The sequence below is a fragment of the Calypte anna genome, chromosome 3 (assembly GCF_003957555.1).
Source record: "Calypte anna isolate BGI_N300 chromosome 3, bCalAnn1_v1.p, whole genome shotgun sequence".
NCBI lineage: Eukaryota > Metazoa > Chordata > Aves > Apodiformes > Trochilidae > Calypte > Calypte anna.
In genome coordinates this window covers 9,829,081-9,854,103 of record NC_044246.1, presented here as the reverse complement: position 1 = coordinate 9,854,103, position 25,023 = coordinate 9,829,081, and the positions used below count along the sequence as shown (strand labels likewise).

Sequence of the window (25,023 nt, the reverse complement as noted above, 5' to 3'; positions counted from 1 at the left end):
GCAAGAAGTGACAGAATGCAGCTCTTACATCTAACTTGATATCACATGGGATAAGGACTCCATTAGGCACACAATCCTATTCCCATGGGGAACAGGAAAGGAAACAGCCTCAGGAAGATCTCTGGCTTCCATAAAAACCTCATGTCATACCATTCTGCTCTCCTCAAAGAAGGTCTCCTTACAAGCATTTCTAAAAGGACCAAGGGAAAGAAACCTGTAAATAACACCTGCAAGAAAGGGGGAGTAAAAGGCAGAAACAAGACATCCGGGCACATTCTATGGGAATGTAAAGGGGCCCTTGCTTTACTAGGTAAATCTCATTAGAAACTCCCTCTCACTTTGTTGTTAGCTCACAGCAGGCAGGACCTAGAGCTAGCACCAAAGCTCCAGCTCTGGAATGATCAAGTCATGCTTTGCCTTGAGATTTTAGAGTAGGGCCTATGTACATCCAAAGTAAATCGGGGAAAAGTTGCTAACTACCAAAGCAGAAGAACAGAAAGCAGGTAGGTTACACTTCTGATCTAAGGTCTCTGCTGTTATTTTTTTCATACCACCATTATCTAGTTTGATGAGCTGGTAACCAGGGAACACAGAAATTACACAAGTTGCCTGTGGTGATACAGCAAACCAGCAGCACAACGGAGAATAAAGCATAGATCTTGCAAATCCTTATCTGCCACCTTGCCTGTCTCCCTCTTATACCTTCTGTATTTTCAGGATACAAATATGGTTTTGGCAAAATAGAGCTCAACCTGAGTGCATGTCCTGATCACACACTGGAGTACATATTATAAAAGCACCTTTGTCACTGCCTTGACATGACGCAGCACTGGGTTCTTGCACTTCAAATTTCTGAGGAATTCCAAAATAGTGCTAGCTATGTCTGTACAACCTATGCCCGAGCACTTCATGCCCTGCTCAGGACAGCATGCTTACCCACGAGAAGAGACTGGAGCCAGCAATGTGGCTGAGATGCCAACTGTTCCTCAGAGAGTAAAAACTGAGGTACTGAGCAAAGAAATAACATAGTTGCACAGATACTTGTGGGAGGGCCTGCAACAAAAAGAAAATAACAAATGAAACCCCCCTCTCCACTGCTCAGCAAGAGCCAGGGATTATGTGCAGCCAAGTCAGTTGAGGTTGAGGTTAGGAGTCAAGGGTACCTGTAATTTAACCCTGGCTCTGGCTCTTACTTAGTCGTGGGCATTGAGCAAGTCAGTGGAACTCTCTGCCTTCTTTTCTCCACCTGTAAAAAGGGGTCTGGAATAACACTTCCACCACAGCGTGGGTTAAAGAGCAGCTGTACAAAGCTTTGAAATGTACAGCCATAGATCAGGGCTAAATAGCCCTGGTTCTGCCAGAAGCAGTCACTTTGGGGCAGTATATGCTGACACGATGTTTTAGGGCATGATGTTAAATGCTGGGAAGATGGAAATGTTTAATAAGCAGATGGGTTAGTGCCAAGGGAAAGGCTTACATACTTCATGATAGAAACACATGATTTTTCAACAGGTACCAGAATGCAAGAGGCAGATATTCTTTGTATTATGTTTACTTGACTTTGTACAAACAATAGTGGGATGCCTGTGAACTGAACAGGCACCCAGGCAGAGCCCAGAATTTAACCTAAGGTTAACACTGATGGATATGAACTACCTTTATCTTCCAAAAGCTGTCAGTGTAGGTCTGATGCTTCATGTATGACATCCAGGGCAGAAGCACCTACACATACAAGTAATGCACTTAAAACCACTGAAAGATGAGATCTTAATCACAAGAAAAAAAATTATGTCTCTTCAATATGTCAGAACTTCAAAAGTAATTGTGAGATCTGACAGGGTTGCTCATGATTCTCTTAAAGACTCTTCATAGATTCTCTTACTGGGGCTTGGGCTGATTCATGTTGATCATGTCTGACAGATAGCATTTCTGTTAATAATAATCATAAATAAAATGGACAAGGTTGCCTGACCTGAAATGAGCATATCTATGGTGCCATATCCATTACAGCACAGCAGATCTGTGACCGCAAATCAGGGAAGGTCCAATGCTCTTGATGCTATGTATTAAAATACTATCTGTCTTATAAAAGCTATCTTTTTCATTAAAAAGTGTTCCTTAGGAGAGAAGATTCACACTAGAACAGAGCTATAGAAAGGAGGTATTATAGAGGATGAAAGAGTGCAAATCTTTGCATTTTTTGTTTATCATGTAATAAAAATACATTTGTGAACAACTCTATTCTCCCTGATACCTCAGCTTCTCCTTCACGTTCTCCTGCATTGAAGTCATAATCCTGGTTTAATGCCATCATAAATCTGCTGACATGTGAAAAATTATACTATTACTGAACACATCAAAACAGAGTTATGATTTCACTGCTGCAGGACTAAATGCAAAAAGGAGCTGCATTATAAGAAAGTGAAGCATTATTAGTTTCGGGGGAGTGGTTTGATGCTAGATATGGAAGGTTGTAAAGATTTATTTTTTAAAAATTTTGCGTATAACCCCCGGATGTACACACACACAAATACAAATAATTCAAAACAATAAAGGAATTACTTGCTGACATAGGGAATCATTCTCAAAAGCAAAGTATCAGAGGTGATATTCTCAGAATCTCTCCATGTCAGGTAACAGGTTGAATTAAGAGAGAAGCTTTGCAAATTACTTTGAGGGAAGTCAATGCACCAGGCTACACCAAGCTCACTGGGCAGGCAACTTCTAGGGACACAGATGCTCCACTGAAATTCCTCTCCCACAAAGATTCAGATAGAGCAATAGGTAGGAATCTGCAGTGTTGCTGACCAGGAAGAGAAGAACAAAAGCAACCTCAAACCTCAGTCTCAAACAGTCCTCTCTTAACTCCCTTTTCATATCCACCTACCCAATGTTCAGTCCTGTAGAGGGGTTACTGTAAGCCAAATCTGTGAGCCAAAATATAATTCTGGTATAAAGTACAACACAGAACTCAAGGTCTTCTGTAACTAAAACACAAAGGTCATTTCCTTGGTCATATCTCTAACCTTGTCCAGCCTCCAGTGTGCCACCAAAGAAGAGAGAAGTGAAATGAAACAAATGTATTTATGAGTATCAGAGTAAACAAATCCTGGTTTCCCACTGAGTTAGGTTTTGGATGAGCCTAAAGAATCTTTAGGTTGTGCCTGAAGCTTTTCTTAAAGTAGTTTTTTTAAAGTATCTGCCCTGGGGAGAGGGGGATGTTCTTGAATGTCTAATAAGGAAAATCTACATTGCAGTTTTTTCTCTGTCCCCTCATCTGCAGAGGTACTTGTTCTCACAGAACTAATTTCTGCATTTAAATGTCCTGTGGACAAAGTCTGTATTATATGGGCAGCTTTCCCATAACTTACTGAGTGCGCCCTCAGCAAGTTTGCCAGTGACACCAAGCTGTGTAGTGCAGTTGACTCCCTGGAGTGAAGGGAGGACATACACAAGGACTTAAACAGACTTGAGAGATGAGCCTGTGCCAACCTCATGAAATTCAATAAGGCCAAGCACAAGGTCCTGCACCTAGGTTGGGGCAATTCCAAGGACAGTTGCAGGTTGAACAGAGAATGGATTGAGAACAGCCCTGAGGAAAAGGACTTGGGGATATTGGCAGATGAGAAGCCCAACATGAGCTGGCAAAGTGCACTTGCAGCCCAGAAAGCCAACCACATCCTGGGCTGCATCAAAAGAAGTGTGACCAGAAGGTCAAGGGAGGTGATTCTCCCCCTCTGCTCTGCTCTTGTGTGACCCCAACTGGAGTACTGTGTCCAGTTCTAGGGCCCAAACACAGGAAAGACATGGAGCTCTTTGAGCGAGCCCAGAGGAGAGCCACAAAGATGATCAGAGAACTGGAGCATCTCTCCCATGAAGACAGGCTGAGAGAGTTGTGTTTGTTCAGCCTGGAGAAGAGAAGACTCTGGGTAGATCTTATAGAAGTCTTCCAGTACTGAAGGGGTCCTACAGGAAAGTCAAGGAGGGACATTTTATAAGGACACTAGAGATAGGACAAGGAGTACTGGTTTCAAACTATATATAAGGAATAAATTCTATAGGGTAAAGGTGGTGGGATACTGGAACAGGTTGCCCAGAGAAGCTGTGGATGCCACATTCCTAAAAGTGTTCAAGGTCAGGTTGGATGGGTCCTGGAGCAACCTAGGTTAGCAGGAAGTGTCCCTGTCCATGCAGGGCGGTTGAAACTAGTTGATCTTTAAGTTCCCTTCCAATCCAAACCATTCAATGCTTCCATGAAACCATCCAGTTGTCAGTATAAACCCACAAATACTATTTGTGATGAACACTTTTGTTTTCCTATTTCCTAATGTACAAATCTTTCTTTTTCTTGCAAGTTACCATTAAAAGGTTCATATTTGAAAGGAGCTATAAGAGGAACAGCTCCTCAGAAAGAGGAAAATTACCACATAAACTGAAGGAATGGGGAAGAGGTTTTCTCACTAGTATGTAAAGTTAACTTCAGAAAGGCTATTTCATCACTTGGCCTGTGCTTGCAGTCTGAAAAATCATCACTTTCAGATGCATCCTCTGATCAGGTACAATCAGCCAGGCACTTACAGATATGGTTTTAACAGTGGTATCTATTGAATGTAGAATGTACATCTGTGCTGCACATGTTCTTCCTACTACAACAGTCAAGGGCATAAAGAAAGGGAGAGTTAGGCATACTCGGTTCATTCACTGCAAGTGATTCCCAGAGGTTAGTATCTCAGTAAGTGGAATATCTGGTAAATTAGCAACTATATGAGAACAACATATTTTGGACAGGCAGTGATATTGCAGGATAAGTAGCCACTAGTATTGCACACACCTGTGCACACTAGTTTCAATGCCAATATGCATATTTTTAAGACTAACAGTTACATTTCAACACCTCAAAAAGGCATCTTTCTGGAATCAAATCAGAAGAGTATTTGTATAAATAAATACTTGAGTGTGGCTGTCATTGGCATTACTGACCAGTTTTAGGGATAAATGATCTTCTGTTCAAGTGAAGTAAATCTAGGTGAAATGTTTGAGGGGCAGACTCCCCTGCAAAGTCAGTGTAAATGCAGGATTCATGTGTGTTGTGAAAGAAGAAACTCAGAGCCTGGGACACCTACACTGGCCTCACTTCACTGCTGAGAGACAGAGCTGGTCTTAGCTCACCTTTGGGGCTGGCCTCTCCAGTGTGAACCAGTTAGCTGCTTTGGGCTGTGTCCCTCTTTGACCCCACTGCAAGCTTACCTGCATTTGATCTTTTCTTTGGATTTTTGAGGCTTCGGCACCTGCCACTGGCGGAGCTGCTGTTCTCACTCATGGAGTCTTGTGCTGAGGAGGCGCTCCCCGTTGCCTCGCTGTCCCTCATCATGCTCTCGTAGCCACTGCTCCCCCCGCTGTGGTAGAAGAGGGCTGTTTTCCCCATGGCAGGGGGCAGCTCCCCACTCAGGACGCTGCTGTTGTCGCTCCCATGACCGCTGCTGCAGCGGTGAGGTTTCCGAGGAGGGGTGATCTTGCTGTAAGGGGAGGGCAGGATGTGAACCGCTGGCTTCTCATCTCCAGGAAGGCCCCCGCGTTCATCTGCCTCGGAGCTTCCCCGTGGCTGTAAGCCTCTGGCACCGGCGCTGCCTTGGAGCAGCTCTGAAATCCTCCCGTTCACAGCCCGAAGGGGCAATTTGGAAGCAAGGCTGGAGCCCCGGTTTCTGCTGAGGGATTGCGTTGACCAGGACATGTTCTTCCCACTTGGAGGCAAACTGGAGCTCTGCCCTACAGACTGAGGCAGGGACTTGGTCGAGAAGCTGAGTGTTTTGGTGGCAGAGGCAGACAGGCTGCGGGCCTTGGGACTTGCCAGCAGGAGCTTGCTGACTGCAGAGATTTTGGACTGGCTGGCCTTGGGGGAGGCACCTGCGGACTGGGAGAGGCCCGAGTTGGTGGGTGAGGACATGACACTGCGACTGAAGCTCCTCCCGGCCCTAGGCATGGTGGTGTCTTTGCCAGGGCTCATTTTGGAGCTCACAGAGGACAAGCTTTCTGCTCTTTCCAGTGACAAACACTCATAGTGGCTCCCTGTGGACCTCCCAAGGGAGTTAGTTCTGTTGGCAAGCTGCTCCAGTTTGGCACTGAAGAGCTTGCTGCTGCTGTTATTGCTGCTGCTGTCAATGGCAAGGCCCTTCTGTTTGGCATTCAGCTCCTCAGGGAAGCTGGCCAGGAAGGCCCCAGGCTGGCTGGAGGGACTGCTTGTGGTGCTGCTGGCTGCACTGTGCTGGGGGCTGGCTCTGTTCTTCTGATCCAAGCTTGACTTTCTCACTGGTGGCAGGGGAGGGGTCCCTTTGGGACGAGTGAGGACACAGTGTTTGGGAGAGACCATTTTCTTGTCAAGGCTCGCCTTAGAAAACTGGAGGAGAACAGGAGGGCTGAGTCCACTGCTATCAGTGGCAGTAGGATGGAGGTGACTGTCAGGCTCCTCCAGCTTGCTTGCCCTTGGGAGCCCTCGAGGGAGGCTGCCGTTCTTCAAGCTGTCACTGGAACGAACAGGGCTTTGAGTTGCAGAGCCAGACGCTACCACCTCACACCCATCCACAATCCTCTTTAGACTGTCAGATCCTGGAGAGATAGAGGTGTCCCCACTGCTGCTGCTGCTGCTAAACCTGTCAGCTGAGGACTGCTTTGTGCTGTGCTCAGGTTTGGCTGATACTGTGGCTGTGTCAGGCTTTGTCCCATCACTGCTCCCAGAGCTGTCCTTCTTTACATCTTCTTCTCTCTTCAGCCAAGGGTCTTCGAATTTGATATCCTTCTTAGCACTGGGTTCTTTCCTGTCATGGGGATGAGGAACCTTTGGGTCTGCAGTCACTGCTGGTACAGCCTCATCAGTGTCTTGTGCTTTGAAGGGATTAACAGCAATACATGGATACAAGGTAATGTTTGTCTTCATTGGGATGTAGCCTTCACAGCTGCTGAGATTTGCAGTATTTTTGATGGTGACAGTAGTTTTCCCTAGAGCTGATATTTTACAGCCTTTGATGGGTGGCACTTTGCTGAAAGCTTCCTCTCCCATTTCTGACAGTATAAGCATGTTGTCAGGCACTGGCTTCTGTTTCTCACTTACACAAATCATGCTGGCACTTTGTATAGTGCTCGCAAACTCAGAAACAGGGGGTTCTGCCATTGCTTCCCCATGCCCATAGCATGCCTGGGCAATGAAGCTGTGGCATGACTGTTCACCATCACTTCCTGTGCTCATTTCACTCAACCATGAGCTGATGGATGAGCGCCTGCTGCCGTCATCCTGGGATTTGTCATCCAGGCCCAGCTTCGGAAGTGGAAGAAACTGTGTGATGCTGACTTCTGACACAGGAGCTGCACTGGAGTAACATTCAAGATCTTCAGATATACTGCTGATAATACTGACTGGCCTAGACCCAGAGGCCAAAGCCTGCACAGAGCAGTCACTGTTGAAACTGATGATACTGGTTGGGCGCCCATTGTCAAGGACCCCACTAATGGTCAGCTCTTCTACAAGGGTGAATACCAGCTCATCCTCTCCATTCAGCTCTAATGGCTGCTGCACAGTAACCATGGTGGTGCTTAAAATCTCCTTCTTGGATTCTGGAGAAACGTTTTGCTGTCTATCTTCATCAAGAACAGTCTCTTCGGAATCCCCGTTTCTGGAGGACACTGACTTCTTAATGACCTGAGGGCTCATGCCTGCAGGTGGGGTCCGGATTTCTGGCTGCAATAAGGATTCACTAGACATCATCCCAGTATCCTTACTCAGGGGAGCTGGTGGAGGAGTGGAGCTGGGCATAACTCCTTTCTGGGTATAGACCTTGCACCTCTGGGAAGGAGAAGTTGGTGGTTTGTACTCAGATGTCTTTGAGAGGCTCGCAATGCCAAGCCGGGGTGAACCCATTGGCCGAGGTTTGCCTTCCACAAATCCACAGGTGTTGAGACCTTCTTTGCTGCTCTGCAAGCTGGTGCTGTGTGCTAACTGAGAAGAGCTAAGCTCTTTACTAGAGCTGCCCGTTACACTCCTGGGGGAAGAAGGAGTTGAAACATTAGTAAGAGCTCCAGAAGGAACAGGGGAATGATTTCTCTTAGTTTTACTGGGTGTTGCAATTATATTTTCCTTGGCTTCTCTATCATGATGCTGACATTCTGGCGTTGTATCTTCTTTATCTGACTCTGGTAAGTGGCTAAGCTCTGCCAGCTGGCTTGAGATGGAGCACTTAGACATCTGTTCTGAACTAAATTGAGCAGGCATCTCTTCAAAGGGAAATTTGTCGGTCTCTTCACTGCCATCTATGCAATCCAGCCTCTCCTGGAGCTCTGCAAAGGTGTTGCACTTCAGGCAGTCTCTCTCAGATGTGCTGGGCCCTGATTCACTAACTTCTTCCATCCTGCCCTCATTTTTTGTCTTTTGCAGAGCAGGAACTATGGGAACGAAGTCAGGGGGACCCTCATTATCTGTCAGTTCCTTATCAGAAAGGGCAGTGCCATTGGGGCCAACGTAAATCACCGTGTCGCAAGACTGCTCGCTGCTGGATGAATAATCAGGATCATTTGATAAATGTAAAATAGGGAAGTCTGGGTCAACAGTGTTCCTAGAATGGAAGGGTCTCAGCTGGGTTGGCCTCCGCATCCTGCCCTCCTCACAGGAGCTCTCTCCTCCAGAAGAACTCGATGTGTACTGCAATAGAGAGAGAGTAAGACGTTTAGCATTGCAAACAGCCCCTGGCTCCTTAGATCAAAAGGTCACAGTCATACCTGAACTGGGAAATCTCTAAACTAAGGCACAGAGCACTGATGCTTCTCACCTACACACCTACAGCAAATACACATCATTGTTCAATGAAGAACCCAGTGGCCCAGCTCAAAATCAGGGGACTTCAAAAAATAAAACAAAACAAAACAAAAGTACTGAATGAACAGAATAGAATCCTTCCCTTAATTGAGCCTCACCAAAGAAATCAAAGATCTGCTGATTTTGTGTGTGTGTGCATGTGAAGAGGAACAAGAAAACCCATTACACAAATAAAGCACAGAAAATAACAGCAATCCCCTTTTGGTCATACTGCCAGTGTGTAGAATTGTATCAATGTGCACTCAGAAGTCCCTGAAGACACACTGCTGTGATGGTCTATGGACTGAATCCCTTTACTTGTCTCTCCAAATTGACAAAAAAGGTTTTGTCAGTCCAAAGGCTGTCAATTTAAATGTTAAGCTGAAAATTCAGTCCTTGAGTCCAATTCACACAGCTGTTCAGAAGGAACCAAGGCTCTAAAACATGGAAGTGGATATAGGCCATCCTCACTCTACATCTTGGGAAATGTATCACCTGTATTTAGAAGCAGCAGGAATAAAAGGGCCATCAATAGTGGCAATGGACACACTGCTTTGCATTTCTTTTGCTTCTGCTCTCTCTAAGAAGCAAAGAGAATCTCATATTTCATTAATCCAAATTTCTTTTAACTTTACAGCTGTTTGATTCTTTATTATTTCATTAGCATTAAAAGCATAACTAAAAATAAATGCTCTCTGACAGCAATATTCATTAAATGAGGCCAGATTGCAAACCTGCAACAGTAGTTGTGTTTGAACTCCTCTGCCTGTGAAGCTGAAACATTTACCCCCTCCAGTGTCTGCTCTGAGCTTTAAGCCACTTGCTGAGGACAGGGCCCGTACAACCCACACACTCTAGAACTGATTACTGATTTTGTCACATTAGCTAAGGCCCCCTCAAAGTCCTTCTTCCTCCCTCCTCCACCATTACAATAAGGGAGTTATACATTATCTTACCTTAGTTTTCTTTTTCTTCATCCTGAGGACCCTTGATGCAATCTGGATGGTGGACAGTGTCTCGGCGTAGTTCCCCGCGGCAGCTGAAATGTGAGCTATCATTGTGGTGCGGCAGTTCATGTTCCCCAAGGACTCCCGGAGCAACATGGTGAGCTTGCTGTCTCTGCAAAATAAAATGAATTAAGGCTACATTAGCGAGCAGTGCTTCACTTTGACCATCGTGATGTGGCTTGAGTCTCATCAGGATTTTTTCTCCTCGTTCTAATGGAATTCTAATTAGTTTCCTTCCTCAGGTTTGTACTGTGTTAAGTCTGCAGCTGAGCACGCTGAAAGACCCTTGACTGCAACTTAAACTTCTTTCCTCCACCCATTTCACCCTCTGTCTTCTTCTGGCTCAGTCCTTCTGCACTGTTACCACTGCCAGTACAGAGACAAACACCAGCACTGGAGATCAGTAGTTAAGGAGCTGCTGCAGCAAACATCAAGCTGCTGCCCTTTCCCAGTGCACAAGAAAACTGCCCTAGCTCTGGAGGACAAGAGGGTAGTGGATTAGATTAGGAGATCCAAATTTTATCTTTCCTTTTAGGGCACTGGGTAATGCAATAATAACAGTACTAGTTAAATCACTGAAATTAATTTGAATTGTGCTGGTGAAATACAAAACAATCAAGCCTTAAGACTTTGCACAATTGTTCTTTCATATTAGATCTTTTCTTCCAATGAGGTGGAAATCAGATTTTCTGTTCATGCCATTTACTCTATTGTTCAGCATAAGATAGCTTTTGAAATGCTGATGCCTTATGATGGGGCTGTCTGTGACTGGACGAAGAGTATGAATTTTAATAGCATAATAACACATAACAGTTCTGTGCTGGTCATTCAATCCTGTAATCAGAAATGCACAATAAAAAATTTTAAAACAGCTTTCACAACACAGTGTAAAGGTCAGTCAGATGGTCAGTTGGGAAATGGCATCCTCTTGAAGAAAGCCTCTCCTAAAGTTTATGGATGATAGCTACATATGGCTGAAAGCAAAGACAGCAAGAGCTTTATATCTACCTATTGCTAAAGGAATTGCCTTTACTGTTGTAATGACAACAGTCCCAGTGGCTGGGGATCAGATTTTGGGGGCTCACTGTTTAATATCTGCTCATGGCCAAAGGTTTGTGTGTACCTTTGGTTAGCCACTTAATATTTCCAGCTGACAGAAATTCTGCATAAAGCTGCAAGTGCTAGGAACTGAAGCTATGCTTACTGGACAGGACTGACAGACAAACATCAAAATTCTTGAACATCTCTTTTTGATTCAGTAAACAACAGGATTTAGAATGCATATATTGGTGCATCTAGCAATAAGTCTGGGAAGCTCATAAATTGTGCTTCTCCTAAGATTTCCAGTACTTGTGATCTCAGCTAGCCTAGCTAGGAAGTAAAACATTTTTTCTTTCAGGATTTCTGCTTCCATCTGCTCCAGACACATTGAAGACAATCTGGTGTCTTTGAGAAGCAGACAAACATCCATAAAGACTACACTGAGGCAGCCTCGCTCATTTCACTTGTGACCTAAGGCTGCTTTGAACTCACAGATCCAGAGTTAATAGGCTCCTGTATGCCAGGTTAGTGGCCCTCCTTTCCATCAAGAAATAATTAAGATGTCAAATTTTGTGCATCAGTTACTGCCACTCGAAGGCAGAGTTACGTAAAAATTATTAACATCTGCACAGAAATCAATAACAAGCCTTTCATTTGCTAGTGCTTCTATCATAGCAAAACATGAGATGACGGGAAAGGGCAAAAGGAATATATTCTGAACATGTCAGTCCCCTGAGAATGCATAACCCATGCAGCCAGCATCAGCACAGTGCAGCGTGGCTCTCCTAGAGGTCTATGCATTATGAATATAAAATAATCAGTGCCATCTGCCTTGTGCTGAAATATACACTTGTAAGAAGAATGACGACACAGAGGAAATACCTATTCTATAAATCCAATGATTCTGTGACATATATCAGATAGGAACTAAAGGGCAGATTTATTTAGCATTAAAGCCTGAAACCTAGCAGCAAAAACACCCAGCTAGGACCAATTACTAATTTTTGTTTGCTCATTCAGCACAGCCTGCATCTTGACCATCAACTTCACTTTGCACCCAAACAAAATAAGTAGCCTTATGGCATTGTTGTACACTGAAAAATAAAGAGGAAGAAATTTGCTAAGCACTTTTTTTTTTAAATTGTGCACATTTTCATATGAGAAGGTCACCTGTTCAGGGTTGACTGATCTCTCACAATAGAGCCTACTAACTTCTCAAATAAAGAAGGAAAATCAAGGAGAACATAATAACACAAAAATGTGGGGCTTAATTTTTAACTAACCATATAATCAACTGATGAAAATTTTGGTAAAATATTCTGGATGTCTCACTGAAATTTGCTTGACAGACAGTCTGAGACACAAAGTAGATGCTTTGTTCTTTTGAATGCTGACGTGGCATTTCTGCCTGTGAAAAAATGAAAGGCTCTGAATTGTTTCATTAGGTGATTCATGAGCTGGTATTTGTAAAAGTCAATTTCCTGTAAAGGCAGAAGTTTTACAAATAGAAGGCCTGAAGTTCCACCCTGGAAGAGCTTTGAGAAGAATGACCTTTATTGACCTTTTGGATATGCAAACTGAACTGAGACACAGGACATTTTGAAGATGCTCAAAGAAAAACTCCAGCTCTGGGTGCATGTTGGTTCCTCTTATTAAGCAGAGGCTGGTTTGCAGGAGGTCCCAAGTTCCTCACAGCACCAGAGTGAAATGCACCAGTGTCTTTGTAGGAAACGGGAGATCTTCAGGATTGCTAATGGTCCATTTCTGTTCTGCTCCAAGAGCAGTAAAGTGATATGCCAGAGCAGCATGATGAGCCCATTTCATACACCGCTCTTCATTTTAAATGCATTTCTATCCCATCCACTGATGTTTTGATAGTTCAGGAAATCCAGCATAACCTGTCATGAATATGGGGATAGACAATGAAGGTGGGGCCAGGCTACCAAACTCAGGACTTCAGAATCAGTTTATTAGGAAGTCAGTTCTGCAGCCTTTTCCATACTTAAAAGTTACTTCATTTTCCTAACTGCATCACTTGATCAAACAAAATACATTGCCATTACCTTTAAACCTTTTCTTGCCTAGCTCCTTTGATCATCAGGGTTACAGCAAAATTCTACTAAATACTATTCATACATCCCACACATGTAAAACAAAATAAAGTATGCAAAGCTCTAGCTCTGTAAAATTCCAGAAGCAGAAGCCCTAGAGGGAGGAAACTAAACTCAGATGTCTCTAGGCAGTATGTCAGCAGGTCCAGTACAGAGGATCCAGAAAGGAAGAACTTTGAAGATTGCCAGGCAGAAATCCCCAGTTTGTTCCTTGGAGTTCCTTCAGATGGAGAGGACTTTTCTCCATTTGTCCCTTACCTCTTCCATACTTCCACCCTCTCGTGCTACAGCAGCTTCTGGAAGACTCACAGTGTTATTTCCTGAGTCTCTCAACAGATGCCAGTAAGGAACCCTAGCAGGTATAAAAACTCCCCAAACTGGAGATGTGCCAGTGCTACAGTGAGCAGAGTGTTCTCTATTCCTTCTCTTCCCAAACTTCACCATGTAAACTGGCATCAGTGTAAATTAAGCGTTTAATTTCTCAGTAAGAAGGAAAAATATACATCTATATGCTCCTTAAAAGAAGCATATCTTTTTGTCCTTCCTCATGAATGATAAAATACACTTAGATTCAAAAACACAATCTTTCCTGAGAAGAATGACGATCATAATACTTTTCCTAGGGCACTCCCTAAATGCCTATATACATTAAGTCAAAGGTTTTCATGCCATGGCTGGATATTATTTTTCCACTAGACCCCTGCCTCAGTCACTGCACAGGATAAACAATGCTCACTGAACAAGAAGTTATTTAATCCTTGCCCTTTAATGTGCAGACTTGTGCCTTATCTACTGTTAGACTATCCAAACTCAGCTCTGAATCCAGAATGACTGATTTCTTCAAAGGAACTTTTTTTTTCCCTATGGAGCTCAGCAGTGCAGTATCTGATTAATGCCTCTGAGGTGAGGTATATAATCCCCTGACAATACCTGCAGCACTAAAGACTCTGCTAAGTATAGGTGTTTGGTGTGAAGCTCTGATCTTTCAGAGTACTGAATGTTATATAGTTTTTTATTTTCAAAGAGCAGCTAATTTCTCTTGCAGAGAAAATGGAGCAGCTGACTCTCAACCTGGGCACCCAGAAAACCAGAAGCATACAATTAAGAGATCACCTAAAATTTTAAGGAATGCATTCGTAAAGTCAGATCCAAAGGTAATCCCAGCTCCCTTCAGAATACTTCTCTTCCACAGCCCTTGGCAGCATTTTAAATAGAGGGGAAAAGAATACCATTCATTATACAGGAGAAGTGATCACATAACTGTTTCACAAAATGAAGGAATATTAGAGAGGAAGATAGAACTTAAGAAGTCTTGGAATAATGATTTTTTCTGTGGATTTAATCAATCCTATTATACACTTTGTTTTGTTTTGTTTTTTCTACCTTGATAACAAATATTTATTTTGTCTTGCCCTTCCTCTCACCTTACAGCTATGAGGATTTTGGCTATTCCATGACAAGAACAGCACCATCAGGAATAGAAGTAATAACATTCCACAAGAGTAGCAATACAATGTTATAACTATGCTTTAGGATGTGCAAGGGTGTGTGTTTGTACTCTCTGTTAATCATATACCTTAGTGTCTTCCCAGGCACTCAGCCAGAAGGAGAAAGTTGTCAGCACCTCAAGGTGCTATTGTTACAGGATCAGATGATGTATGCCCTCAGGTGTCTTGTAATCTAATTATTTAAAGAGGAATGTTAAAGGAAAAGTCTCAGTAACTATGGCATTTCTTTTTGATCAGGAATTCTTAATTCAGCCCCTTTGTGCTGAAGCACAGCTTCATTCACTGTAATAAATGCTTGCATAACAAGGAAACCACATAAATGCTCCATTTAGTTTTGGCTCTTCTTGCATGGAAATAATCTCTATAGAGGACAGTTTATAGCTTAAAAGGCACAAACCCAAGACTGGATGTTACAGGTGTGTAACAGCTGAGTTTGTGATGAATCAGTATAGTTTGCTTAGCTATGTCTTTCCTTTCTGTTAATAATTTTAAGGGAGAGAGGAAATGGGAACAATGTGTGTAGGCACAGGCCAGGTGGAATGATAAAGCCCTCAGTGGTTCAGCCATGTAAGCCTGGCTTTGTTAGAAAATGAAGCAAGGCAGTTGAAGAAAGATGGGTAATGTGTTGGACCTTTAACCTGGGGAATCCTTCACGTGGTGAAATGAGGCAGTAGGGAAATAATGAACTTGTTCCAGGTGGAAGCTGACTAGTCTTAAATAAAAAATTAAGCAAAGTGGAAGTAGAAATCTCTACTGACACTGCAGTTACCTGGTATAAGGTAACTCTGGATCAAGCCAGAAAGTTGTGCTCTGTGCACAGGGGAAGAGGGAGCCAGCTAAAAGGACTATACTGAGGAAATACTGTGCTCAGATTCATGTACTAGGGAAATTACAACCACATCTGCAAGGGATGTGACACTGCACAAGTCAAGAGCAGGAAAGAAAGAGGGTGTTGCAGTCAAGTATGGGGTAACAGGGACTTACACTCAAATTGTAGTATTACAAAATGCATATAAAATGTAGGGAAATTCCCCTTACAATTCTCATCTTTTAAGAGCCGAACTAAAAATTTCATATTGCAGAACAATTCTTGTGCCAGTAACAATACATGAGCATGTGCCAGACACACAAAACACCTTTTGTTTCTTTTCACCAAAGACAGCAAATAAATTCAATGACAGGAAAGATTCACAGTAGCCGCAGCTAGTCTTGACTCCTTGAAACAGACTGTCCTTCTCACCATAAAACGGGCTCATTCAAGAGGAAATTTTGTATAAAAGTTGCTCCCAAAGCTAGCAAAACTTAAATAGTCTACAAAGCAGCCCAGGAGTACCCTGTTATCACAAAATGACATAAAAGTGCCCCTCTCTTTGGAGGTCCTGCTGGCTGGTCTCAGCAATTCAAGTTTATTCACAGTAGAACATTCAATAAAGCAGTTGCTATCACACAACAGAGCCACTTTTCCCAGTGCATTAAAGAATGCATGGTTTCTGACACTGCCAGCCCACGTCTGAGCTGTGCAATTCTACAGTGGCCCTGGAGAAGCACAGAGATGGCTCCTCCATCTGCTCATTTCTGTCTTGCACCACCAGTGGAGCTAAAGCAGCACAAGATACATTTAAATAATTCAACAAAAAAAGAGGAAAAGTTCCTCACAGTCTTTGTCCCACTTACATGAATTTTTGTGGTTTGATTAAGGTGCACTTCACACTTAGTATCAAATTGAAGACATAAACTCCTATTTACTGGTCACAGGGTTACTCAAATAAGAGCCAGAGTCACAGCAAATCACAGCAAGTGTTGGGGTAGAAGAGAGGAGGAGGTTTTTGGGAGGGCAGCTCTGCTGGACACCAGTGATGGGTTTCAGAAAGAGGGCTGCACTGAAAATGGACAAAATGATCCCTCTACCTTCTGTACTCCAACTCCCAGCCCAAAGCCAAACATCGTTCACAATCAACCATTAAAAACACACAAACAAAGCTCAAAGATACTAAAAAAGGAAAAGGATCCTACTGGTCTGCCTCATTACAGTGACAGTTCCTAATAAATTCTAGCTGAAAAACAGAAGCTCAATTAATCCAGGCAGCTAATTAGGCTCAGCAACTCTATGCTGTAGCTAAAACCAGATTCTCTTAAATCTGCCACTGGTTAAGAAAACGTGCACAATAAGTAAGACTGATTTACAGGAGAAAAAAAATGCCACAGTTTAAATCAATAATGATCCAGATTTTAAATAATTTAAGGACTCTGCATGTGGCCAGGCTCTGTGCTAACTTTTACCAAGGTACACTCACCTGCCCTCTCTTCAGGTCCTTCCATGTTTGGCTCCCTAACTTGGGAGTATTACAGCAACCAAAAGTTTGACTCAGCTTGTCTCTATGAAGGCATTTGTTTACTTTATATGAGAAGGCAGCAATCATATCAATTATGGAATAGCATCTGGAGCAGCTTAGAAGCCCCCCTGCCTCTCCTTCAGGCTTTCTGCACCCTGGCAGCACAGCAGGAGTGCTGGGAAGGGAAAGGGTGGAGTGGCTGGCCAGAGCCTGTGCCTACAGAGCAGAGATAAGGGGAAACACATGACAAGAAAGCAGCTTGAAGAAACACCCCCTGACAATTTGCTGAGGACACTTTCTGGAAACCACCTTCACACCAGCCCCTCTGATGGCTAATATTGGCATGAGCAAAGCAAAAAAACACTCAGCAAGGGCATTTCCAACACCCTTCCATCACCATGAAGAGCTCAGCTCCTATTGCTTGGCATCTTTGCTTGCAGTGCTGCTGCTCCCAGCTTCCACCAGATTCCCTGGGTCAAGCAGCAGGCTGATTAGAGTGATGTTTTCCAGTCAGCATTCAAGAGGCTAAAGAAAAGGTTGTTTTTCAGAATATCTCAGCTCCCTGCAGCTCAGTTGCTCCCAGTGTCATTGGCTGAGGTCATACGTGCTGAGGAGCCACAATTGGTGACAGCCTCTGCAGTGAGGGCAGGAGAGCAGCCACCTCAGCTCCCCCTCCAGAGCAAACCTGCAGCTGTCTAACCAGACTAGTATGGCTCTTGCATTACCCACACTCCAGATGACCATTTTGGCTGCTCCCCTGTGAATACACTATGGTGATTTGGAGGGAGGACAGAAAAGCTGCTTGCTGCCATAGTGAGCTCTCCTGTGCTGCCTGGCAGGAGGCAGTCTGCCCAGCAGCACTCCTGAGCCCAGCAGTGAGCAACAGCACTTTGCCCTTTCCTTGCAAGGACTGTTCTGTTTTACATGTACTGAGAGTGGAATACCAGGGTTATTTCCTCAAATGAAAATTAACTTCAAATGTCTGTAATTGATCCATGAATATTCATGATCTTTTGGGAGGATTTCATAATTACTTCATTCTGGTTAGGCTCATTTGATCTGCAGTAGCGACAGCAGTAGTTTACACTCCTTCATCAAGATGCCAACAATTTGGCAGAATGACCTTCCCAGTTTCCTGTACTGGAGAGCAGCTCTAGTGATCCTAATTGCAATCCTAAATGGAGTGGTACCTGAAAATAAATTAACTGCTGTTTAGTCTTAGAAAGCACTCCACTTGGCACTGTTATGAGCATAAATAGATGACATCTCAATGAAACTGGGAAGGTCATTCATCAAAATACATATTTTGAAGTAAGGTTTTATATATCGACCTCCCAGAGCTTTCAGCTCACAGCATTATAGCAGAGGGCAGTGAAAATGCACACCCTCCTGTGCATAAAGGGAAAAAAAAAAAAGGAAAAAGAAGGTAGATTTTGGCAGTCATTGATATTATGAAAATTACGGAATTCATCTGTGCTGCTCACTAGTTGTATTCTGTGAGAAAGTTAGGCTTAAGATTTCACACTTCCTATGCACCTGTGCACAAGTTTGCCTCATCCACTCTATTATTAAACTTTTAGTCTGTTGGCCAACTTGAAGAAGCTTTCAGAAAATAACCTAAAAATCCCCCAAGAAGTAAGCCTATGTAAATGCTGTGAGAACTGATGGTTGGGTCACTGGAGAGAAATCTTATTCATGTTTCCACAGAAACAAGAATGAAAATTCTTAAACTCCAGTCTTGAACACACCAGAGAAAACACACAGATGAGAGAAATTTCCTACCAGGGGAACTTTTAGCCAGCATTTATACCCCTTTTGGATGTCAAAATTATGAGAGAAATTTTTAGAAACATTTTTTTTTAGTGCTGATGCCCTCAGAACTGTTCATTTATATCAACAGACTAAAAAGTATGCACTCATATGAAAGTGGATACTGACTATTAGCTGTCAAAACACAACGTAAAGCAGTGAAAATATTAAACAGCATTAAAGCAAAATGAACAGTCAGAAGCTTCAAGTCATGCTTCCATCTCTGGTAATCAATTTATTATATTTTAAGGTTCCTCTTCACATAATGCTCCCAAACCACTTCACAGAGAAGCAGAAAGTGCTAAAAGCTGCTAAAAGAAGCAATCCCTATCTAATGGCAAGGTAGATGGATTTTGCAGCAGCCAAGTCACCTGCTAACCTAGGATGGGAATATATTCTTACATTTATTTAGCCCACTACAATACCATTAATTAAACAAGCTCCCCAGTAGGAGCTTGTATCTCCAACACTTCAGAGATCTTTAACAGTCTGTGACAACAAAGAATCCTTTTTAAACTTCGTACTAGTTTAGTAATTGTAACACAGGTTGCAATTTTACCTGAGGGAACTAGAGCATGCTTTAGAATTCTGTAAGTATCTGTGATGCCTGGAAAATCAACTGCAAATTCAAGTATTTCCATGTTACATAACTGCCTCTCCACAAGGCTGGCTCAGTGTGCCAGAAAGAAATACATAACTTCTTTGTTCATATGTACTTAGTTTTAAATAATAAAGAGATATCTATTAAAGAGCTAACTGCAAAATCCCAGAAGCACTAAAACAACATTTCTGGCTGAGCCAGTATTTCATAAAAAAGCTCCATTCAACTGCCTTCAAAATCCTCAAACTGGATTCATTTACAATGGGCTGGGAAGGTTCCCCTTCACTTTACCAAGCTACTGCTGAAGCTCAGAAATTCCTGCAGCTGGAAAGAGTTGAGGCTGCAAGCATATTTTGACAAAGTACCCATTTTAGTCTTACACTCTTCTCTTGGCATCTGCTGTTGAATTTAGACAGAGACAGGATGCTAGAAGGACATTTGGCCTGAATCACTAAGGCCATTCTTAGTGCTAGGTTATAGTGGTTTATGGGTTATAGTGCTCAGCAGCCTCCTTCCTGAATCCCCTCTGCATGTCTGCTGGACTCCTCTAAAGATGGGGATAAACATTCCTCAGCATCCAATCAACACAGTCCTGGTTGATGTGTCAGGAGCCACAAGAAGAGCCAAGAGAAAAGACAGTCATTCTGCTAAGGAGAGTGAATGGACAACCACCATAGGAGAAGGAGCAGAAAGAAATCATAGAATCATAGAATGGTTCAAGTTGAAAGGGACCTTAAAGATCATTTAGTTCTAACCCCCTGCATGGGCAGGGATACCTCCCACTAGATCAGGTTGCTCAAAGTCCCATCCAGTCTCTCCTGGAACACTTCCAGGGATGGAGCATCCACTGTTCCCTGGGCAACCTGTTCCAGTGCCTCACCACCCCCATGCTCAAGAATTTCATCCTAATATCTAACCTAAATCTACCTTCTTCCAATTTAAGATTATTACCTTTCATCCTATTGTTTCTCCTAAGCCTCACTGTGTGGCTGTCTCTTAAACCTTCATTAACTGATGGGGCTTACAACTCCTTGTCTTCTCCAGCCTAACCAATAATTTCCCAGGGGACACCAAGGTCTAGACAAATTATATTTACCACTGTTCTTTCACCTAGACTTTCATTCATTAGATATCATGTCTGCACAAAACAGAGGGAGAGGGTTAAATCCAGCGAGTTGTATCTAAAGGTAACCTCATTTTGGTAGTAGAGTGGAATTTAAATGCAGACAGCTGTTCCAGATTTCCCTATCTTAGAAACAGTAAATGTATTTCAAGGTTCAAACTCCAACAAAGCAACACCTGTTGTCTTGATTTACTCTGAAGTGAGTTTTAACTCAGGCTTCCAAGATTTGTTCCTTCAACACTCAAATGCTAATACTGAATTTTTGTTGTAGTGGGACTGTCTTAACATCTCAGTGTTAAATTCTGCAGCTATTGAAGTAAGAAAAATTGATCATTTACTTAATTCAGGCGGTCAAGTAGTGAACTCATTTAAGTTCCTCTCTTTTCCCTAACCCTCCTCCTGCATATACAGTGCTGAGCAAATCATCTAAAGAGGGGTTTGTCTGCTGCCTGCATGAATTTTACTCAGCAGGAAAATGTATTCATCCAATTGCATTTCACATTGTGAGGATCTGAATAAATGAACAACTTCTTCCATGAACAGAGGAACTCATGAACACTACTTTCCTATATGCTTGTGTCCTATCCTCCTCCATTTCTTACACTTCTGCTGTCCCCTGTTTGGCATAGTCCCTACAGCCTTACCTTGCCACCTCCCAGCTAACTCATCTCCTCCCTCTTGGCTTGTGAGTGCTGCCTGGCTTGTTGTATCTGCTGGCTTCACACCTTCATGGCCCAGCCTGCTTCTGCCCTGATCTTCTCCCAGTCTCAGGATTCTTCAAATCAGACCTCAGATATCTAAAGACCTAAGCTAGTGTTAAATCTGATTGGAAATGGTCAATTAAAAGGCAAATTAAAAATGTATTTATATGGCTGGCTGGCAATGAGATGGTATGATCATGTGTGCTTCAGCTTCTCAGGAGGTGGCTAAATCTCTCTTGGAGCTCACATGTCAGAGCCAGTCCTGCTCACAGAGCTTGTCAGGCTTCACAATTTTGAAACACAACATTGTGCAGAGCAGTCATTCCCACCACCAGCTACTGAGGACAAACAGGACATTTACCATATTAGCATCAGGAGAGTGATTAAAGCCACCTAATTATGGCTGTGCAATGACAAAAATCTCAGCTCACAGATGTCAGGTTAGCCAGATGTCAGGTTAGCCAGGCTTTTAAGTCTTTCATGTCCTGTGGCTTGGATTATTCCTGTTTAATAATTTTGCAGATCCATGTTATGATTTTATGTCCAATTAATTCAGGAGGGGGGGAGGGGCAGCTGTTCTCAAATTACCATGGAATGAATACAATCAATAACAAATGGGCTGTTAGGAGACTTCAAGTAATTATTGCATTGTTGATATTTTCCAGTGGTTCAGGATTAGCTGTTTTTTCTGTTATATAAGACATATTAAACACATAGCAAATCATGTAAAGGTCCTGTTCTGTTTCCAAAGCTGCTACTGTTCCAGTTTCCAAAAAAAGTCATAATGATCCAAAAGAGACCAAAAAAGTTTTGACAAGCCATGAATCTCCCCTAAGCACAGAGCAAACTTACATATAGTGTAGCTAAGAGGTGGGTTTGACCCAAGTATTTTTAATTAACTCTTAACTTGTCATATATAAAGAGAAGCTTTCTTTTAATTTCAGTGTTTTTGCTGTAGTGGAATTCCACAAAACACCAATTAGCTATTAAATGCTGACAACTTGCACTTATCACTGATTAGGGCTAGATATAAACTATAAACCTAGCACATTACCATAGTGCAACAGCTCATTACCAGTCTAGCTTTCCTCGCTAATCTTTTCTACTAATTTTTATTTAGGGACCTTCTGGCTATCTCATCTGAAAATTATATGCTAATGATGTGAGCAGAATTGAGAGCTTTAAATGGTAACATGGGAGAAAAAATAATTCCATTTGATCTCTTTATGTCATGATAGATGCCATTTAATCAATTAGCACAGCAGAACGTACCATTCCATTTCAGACTTGGCAAATATAAAAGAAAACAGAAAAGGGTGAGAGTTTTACGCATTTCTAGACCTTCTCCACTATGCAGAAGAGCATCATATATAGCTTCAGAGAATGTTTAGGAGCACAGTCACCCAGACAACAGCCAAGAAAGTATTTCCTACAGGTCTCCCACAAGTCTGTTTTAGGGGATTGCCAAGGATGTGAATGCTGCTAGTAGAGGGTACATGTCAGAGACAGTGTCACAGCACTGTGCCCTGCATCCTGTGGAGATTTCAGGCAGCAGGGTGCCTCAACAGGCATCCTGGGGTGCCTGATACCACTTTAGCCTCCAGAAGGTTTAACAGTGGGTGCTGGGCCCCTGGAATGCCCCGGAATTGGAAATGTGGCTTCTAACTATATCTGCCTTCTTCTGTTCCACCTGGCTGAGGTTGTTAAAGTAACTTGAGAAACTGCAGCCAGAATTCAGGATACAAATAGCCATGGACTAAAGATACTGCAGCAGTGATAATGAGTGTTTCACAGTAATTTGCCAAAACTATATAATAAAAATAACTTCTGAAATATATTGGAGAGAAAGAAGGGAAAGAACAGGTTGTTTCATGATGTTACCACTTATTTATGAGTGGAAAGGATTAAAGATGGTAAACATAAGCAGGAACAGGTAGGAAAATGTAACTGATCCACATTCTGTAAAACTTGTGTAAATTAAGGGCATCACAGGATATAAAAGTTCTATATTTAGTAAGTAATATAAACAAATTGAAAACAATGACAGATATATTTGAGAAGCAGCACAAGATCACATTTAGGGGCTACAACTTTTCATGTAGTCCAACCGTGCTGGCATTCCTTTCTGAAGACTGAAAGATTCACCCCATAATATCAACTTTATTTCCTGTGTTTACTGGATTTTCCCCTCTGAATAAGTAAAAAATAGAGATGGTCAAAATGCACATTAATACCTTGGAAAACAAATAATGTCTCCCAGTATGCCACTCAAGCATGTCCATTGCTCATCTATACTTTTGCAATTCAAAATCTGGATAATGGCAGAGCACAGGATGCTGAGCAAGTTCTCAACACACATCTAGCCCTGACACAAGACAGTAGGTGCATAGCCTTTGATCTGCAAGAAGCTGCAGCTTTTTCCAAAATATGGTGGCTGAGAATTTTTCTCCCTGTGATGGGTGTAAGGAGCAAGAACCCCCCAGGACTCCCCTTCTTGGAACCTGCACAGGAAAAGGAGTGAAGAATAAAGACTTGTTGCTCTCTGCCCATCTTTCTAGATCTCTCAAATGAATGTTCTCTCCTTAAATATGCAAAGTTTTGTGGATCTAATTGCAAGAAATGTTTCAATATGAATACAGTCAGACCACAGGAAGGAAAAAGCACCATGCATATTCCTGTTATATATTATGAGATTGACCAAGGAGAACTTACTTAATATTCAGATATTGCAAAATGCAGTGTAAGGTCATATGGGCAGCATATAATTTATAATGCCAGCACAGAATACTTAACTCTGTCCCTTTGTATTTAAGACAATTAACAACTGGTAATTTTTATTATTTAGCTTTTGGCACAATAGAATTGTACTTCCAAATTGTGCTGTCTTAAAAAGGAACTTTTATGAAACTCCAGGTACTGGCATAATTAATGGATAAAACACAGACAAGAATACAGAATTCACTAGGTTTAAAATGGATTACAGATTATATATTAGTTGGAAACACTTGGATTTTTATATTTCTGAGTGATGAACTAAGGTGAAGCAACACCCTAGCTTCATACTATGAAGCATAAAGTCATTTGGTTTATATCTATATGGATATGAAGACAAAATTATTAAGTTACTTTTGTTCTGAACTTATGGTTAGTTTCAATGGAGAGATAATATAGATGCTTTATGCATAATAGATGCGTAATTGTTAATCAAAATGACATTCACATACCAACACTATTACCACTGGAGTCGAATATTACCTTACTCTAATTTCACACAGAGCCTGCAGCATTCTTTATTCATAACCCAAAATTTAATGAACCCTCTTGAAAAGATGTGCTGTTTTGTTGCTACTCTCTTGAGTTATCTTTCGTTCTCTGGTCTTCAGTGAGAGGGATTCTTTAAGCAATAGCAGAGCTTGATTAGGCATTTGAACAGTTATTATTATGAAGCTGATATTCCTTAAAAAGATCCATAGAGAAGCACCACTGATAGATGGAAGCTGAGGCCAGTGGAATTAAAACTGTATTTTTAAGGATTATACTGTCCTTTGTGTAGGTGTGATATAATTGTGTTACAAAAGAAATTTAAAATCTTATGTATTAAACAATGTAAACTCTTCTCTAATCAAATAAGCCAATTTGTAAAGGAAGCCTTATTGTGTTACTTGCTTCCAACAGCCAGGTTACTGTAAAATATACACACCTAGTTACTTGTACTTCTTTGTTTTCATTGTCTTATTTCTCTTTGAGAAAAGATTTTTGCTAGAAAATTTTAATGAAAACAATGAATTTTCTGGGGAGGATGAAAAAAAAATTTCAATTTTCAGAGTATGATTGTGATACCAGTAGAGACCAGGGGACTTCTGCTACAGCACCACAGAAGCATCACTTTCCTGCTGTGACCCTGTGGGAAGAGAGCTGACAGCCTCCGGCAGTGTGTACAGTCGAGAGAC

General features: G+C 42.2%; 1 protein-coding gene across 1 annotated transcript in view; it reads right to left on the bottom strand.

Moving 5' to 3' along the window:
* KIF26B (kinesin family member 26B) overlaps positions 1-25,023 on the bottom strand; it is a 276,130-nt gene that overhangs the window by 11,298 nt on the left and 239,809 nt on the right. Inside the window, exons 11-12 of the mRNA XM_030448683.1 lie at positions 9,796-9,958; positions 5,248-8,686 (exon numbers count right to left, since the gene is read on the bottom strand). Of these exons, the coding sequence (XP_030304543.1) occupies positions 5,248-8,686; positions 9,796-9,958 (3,602 nt within the window). The remainder of the gene's footprint in view (positions 1-5,247; positions 8,687-9,795; positions 9,959-25,023) is intronic.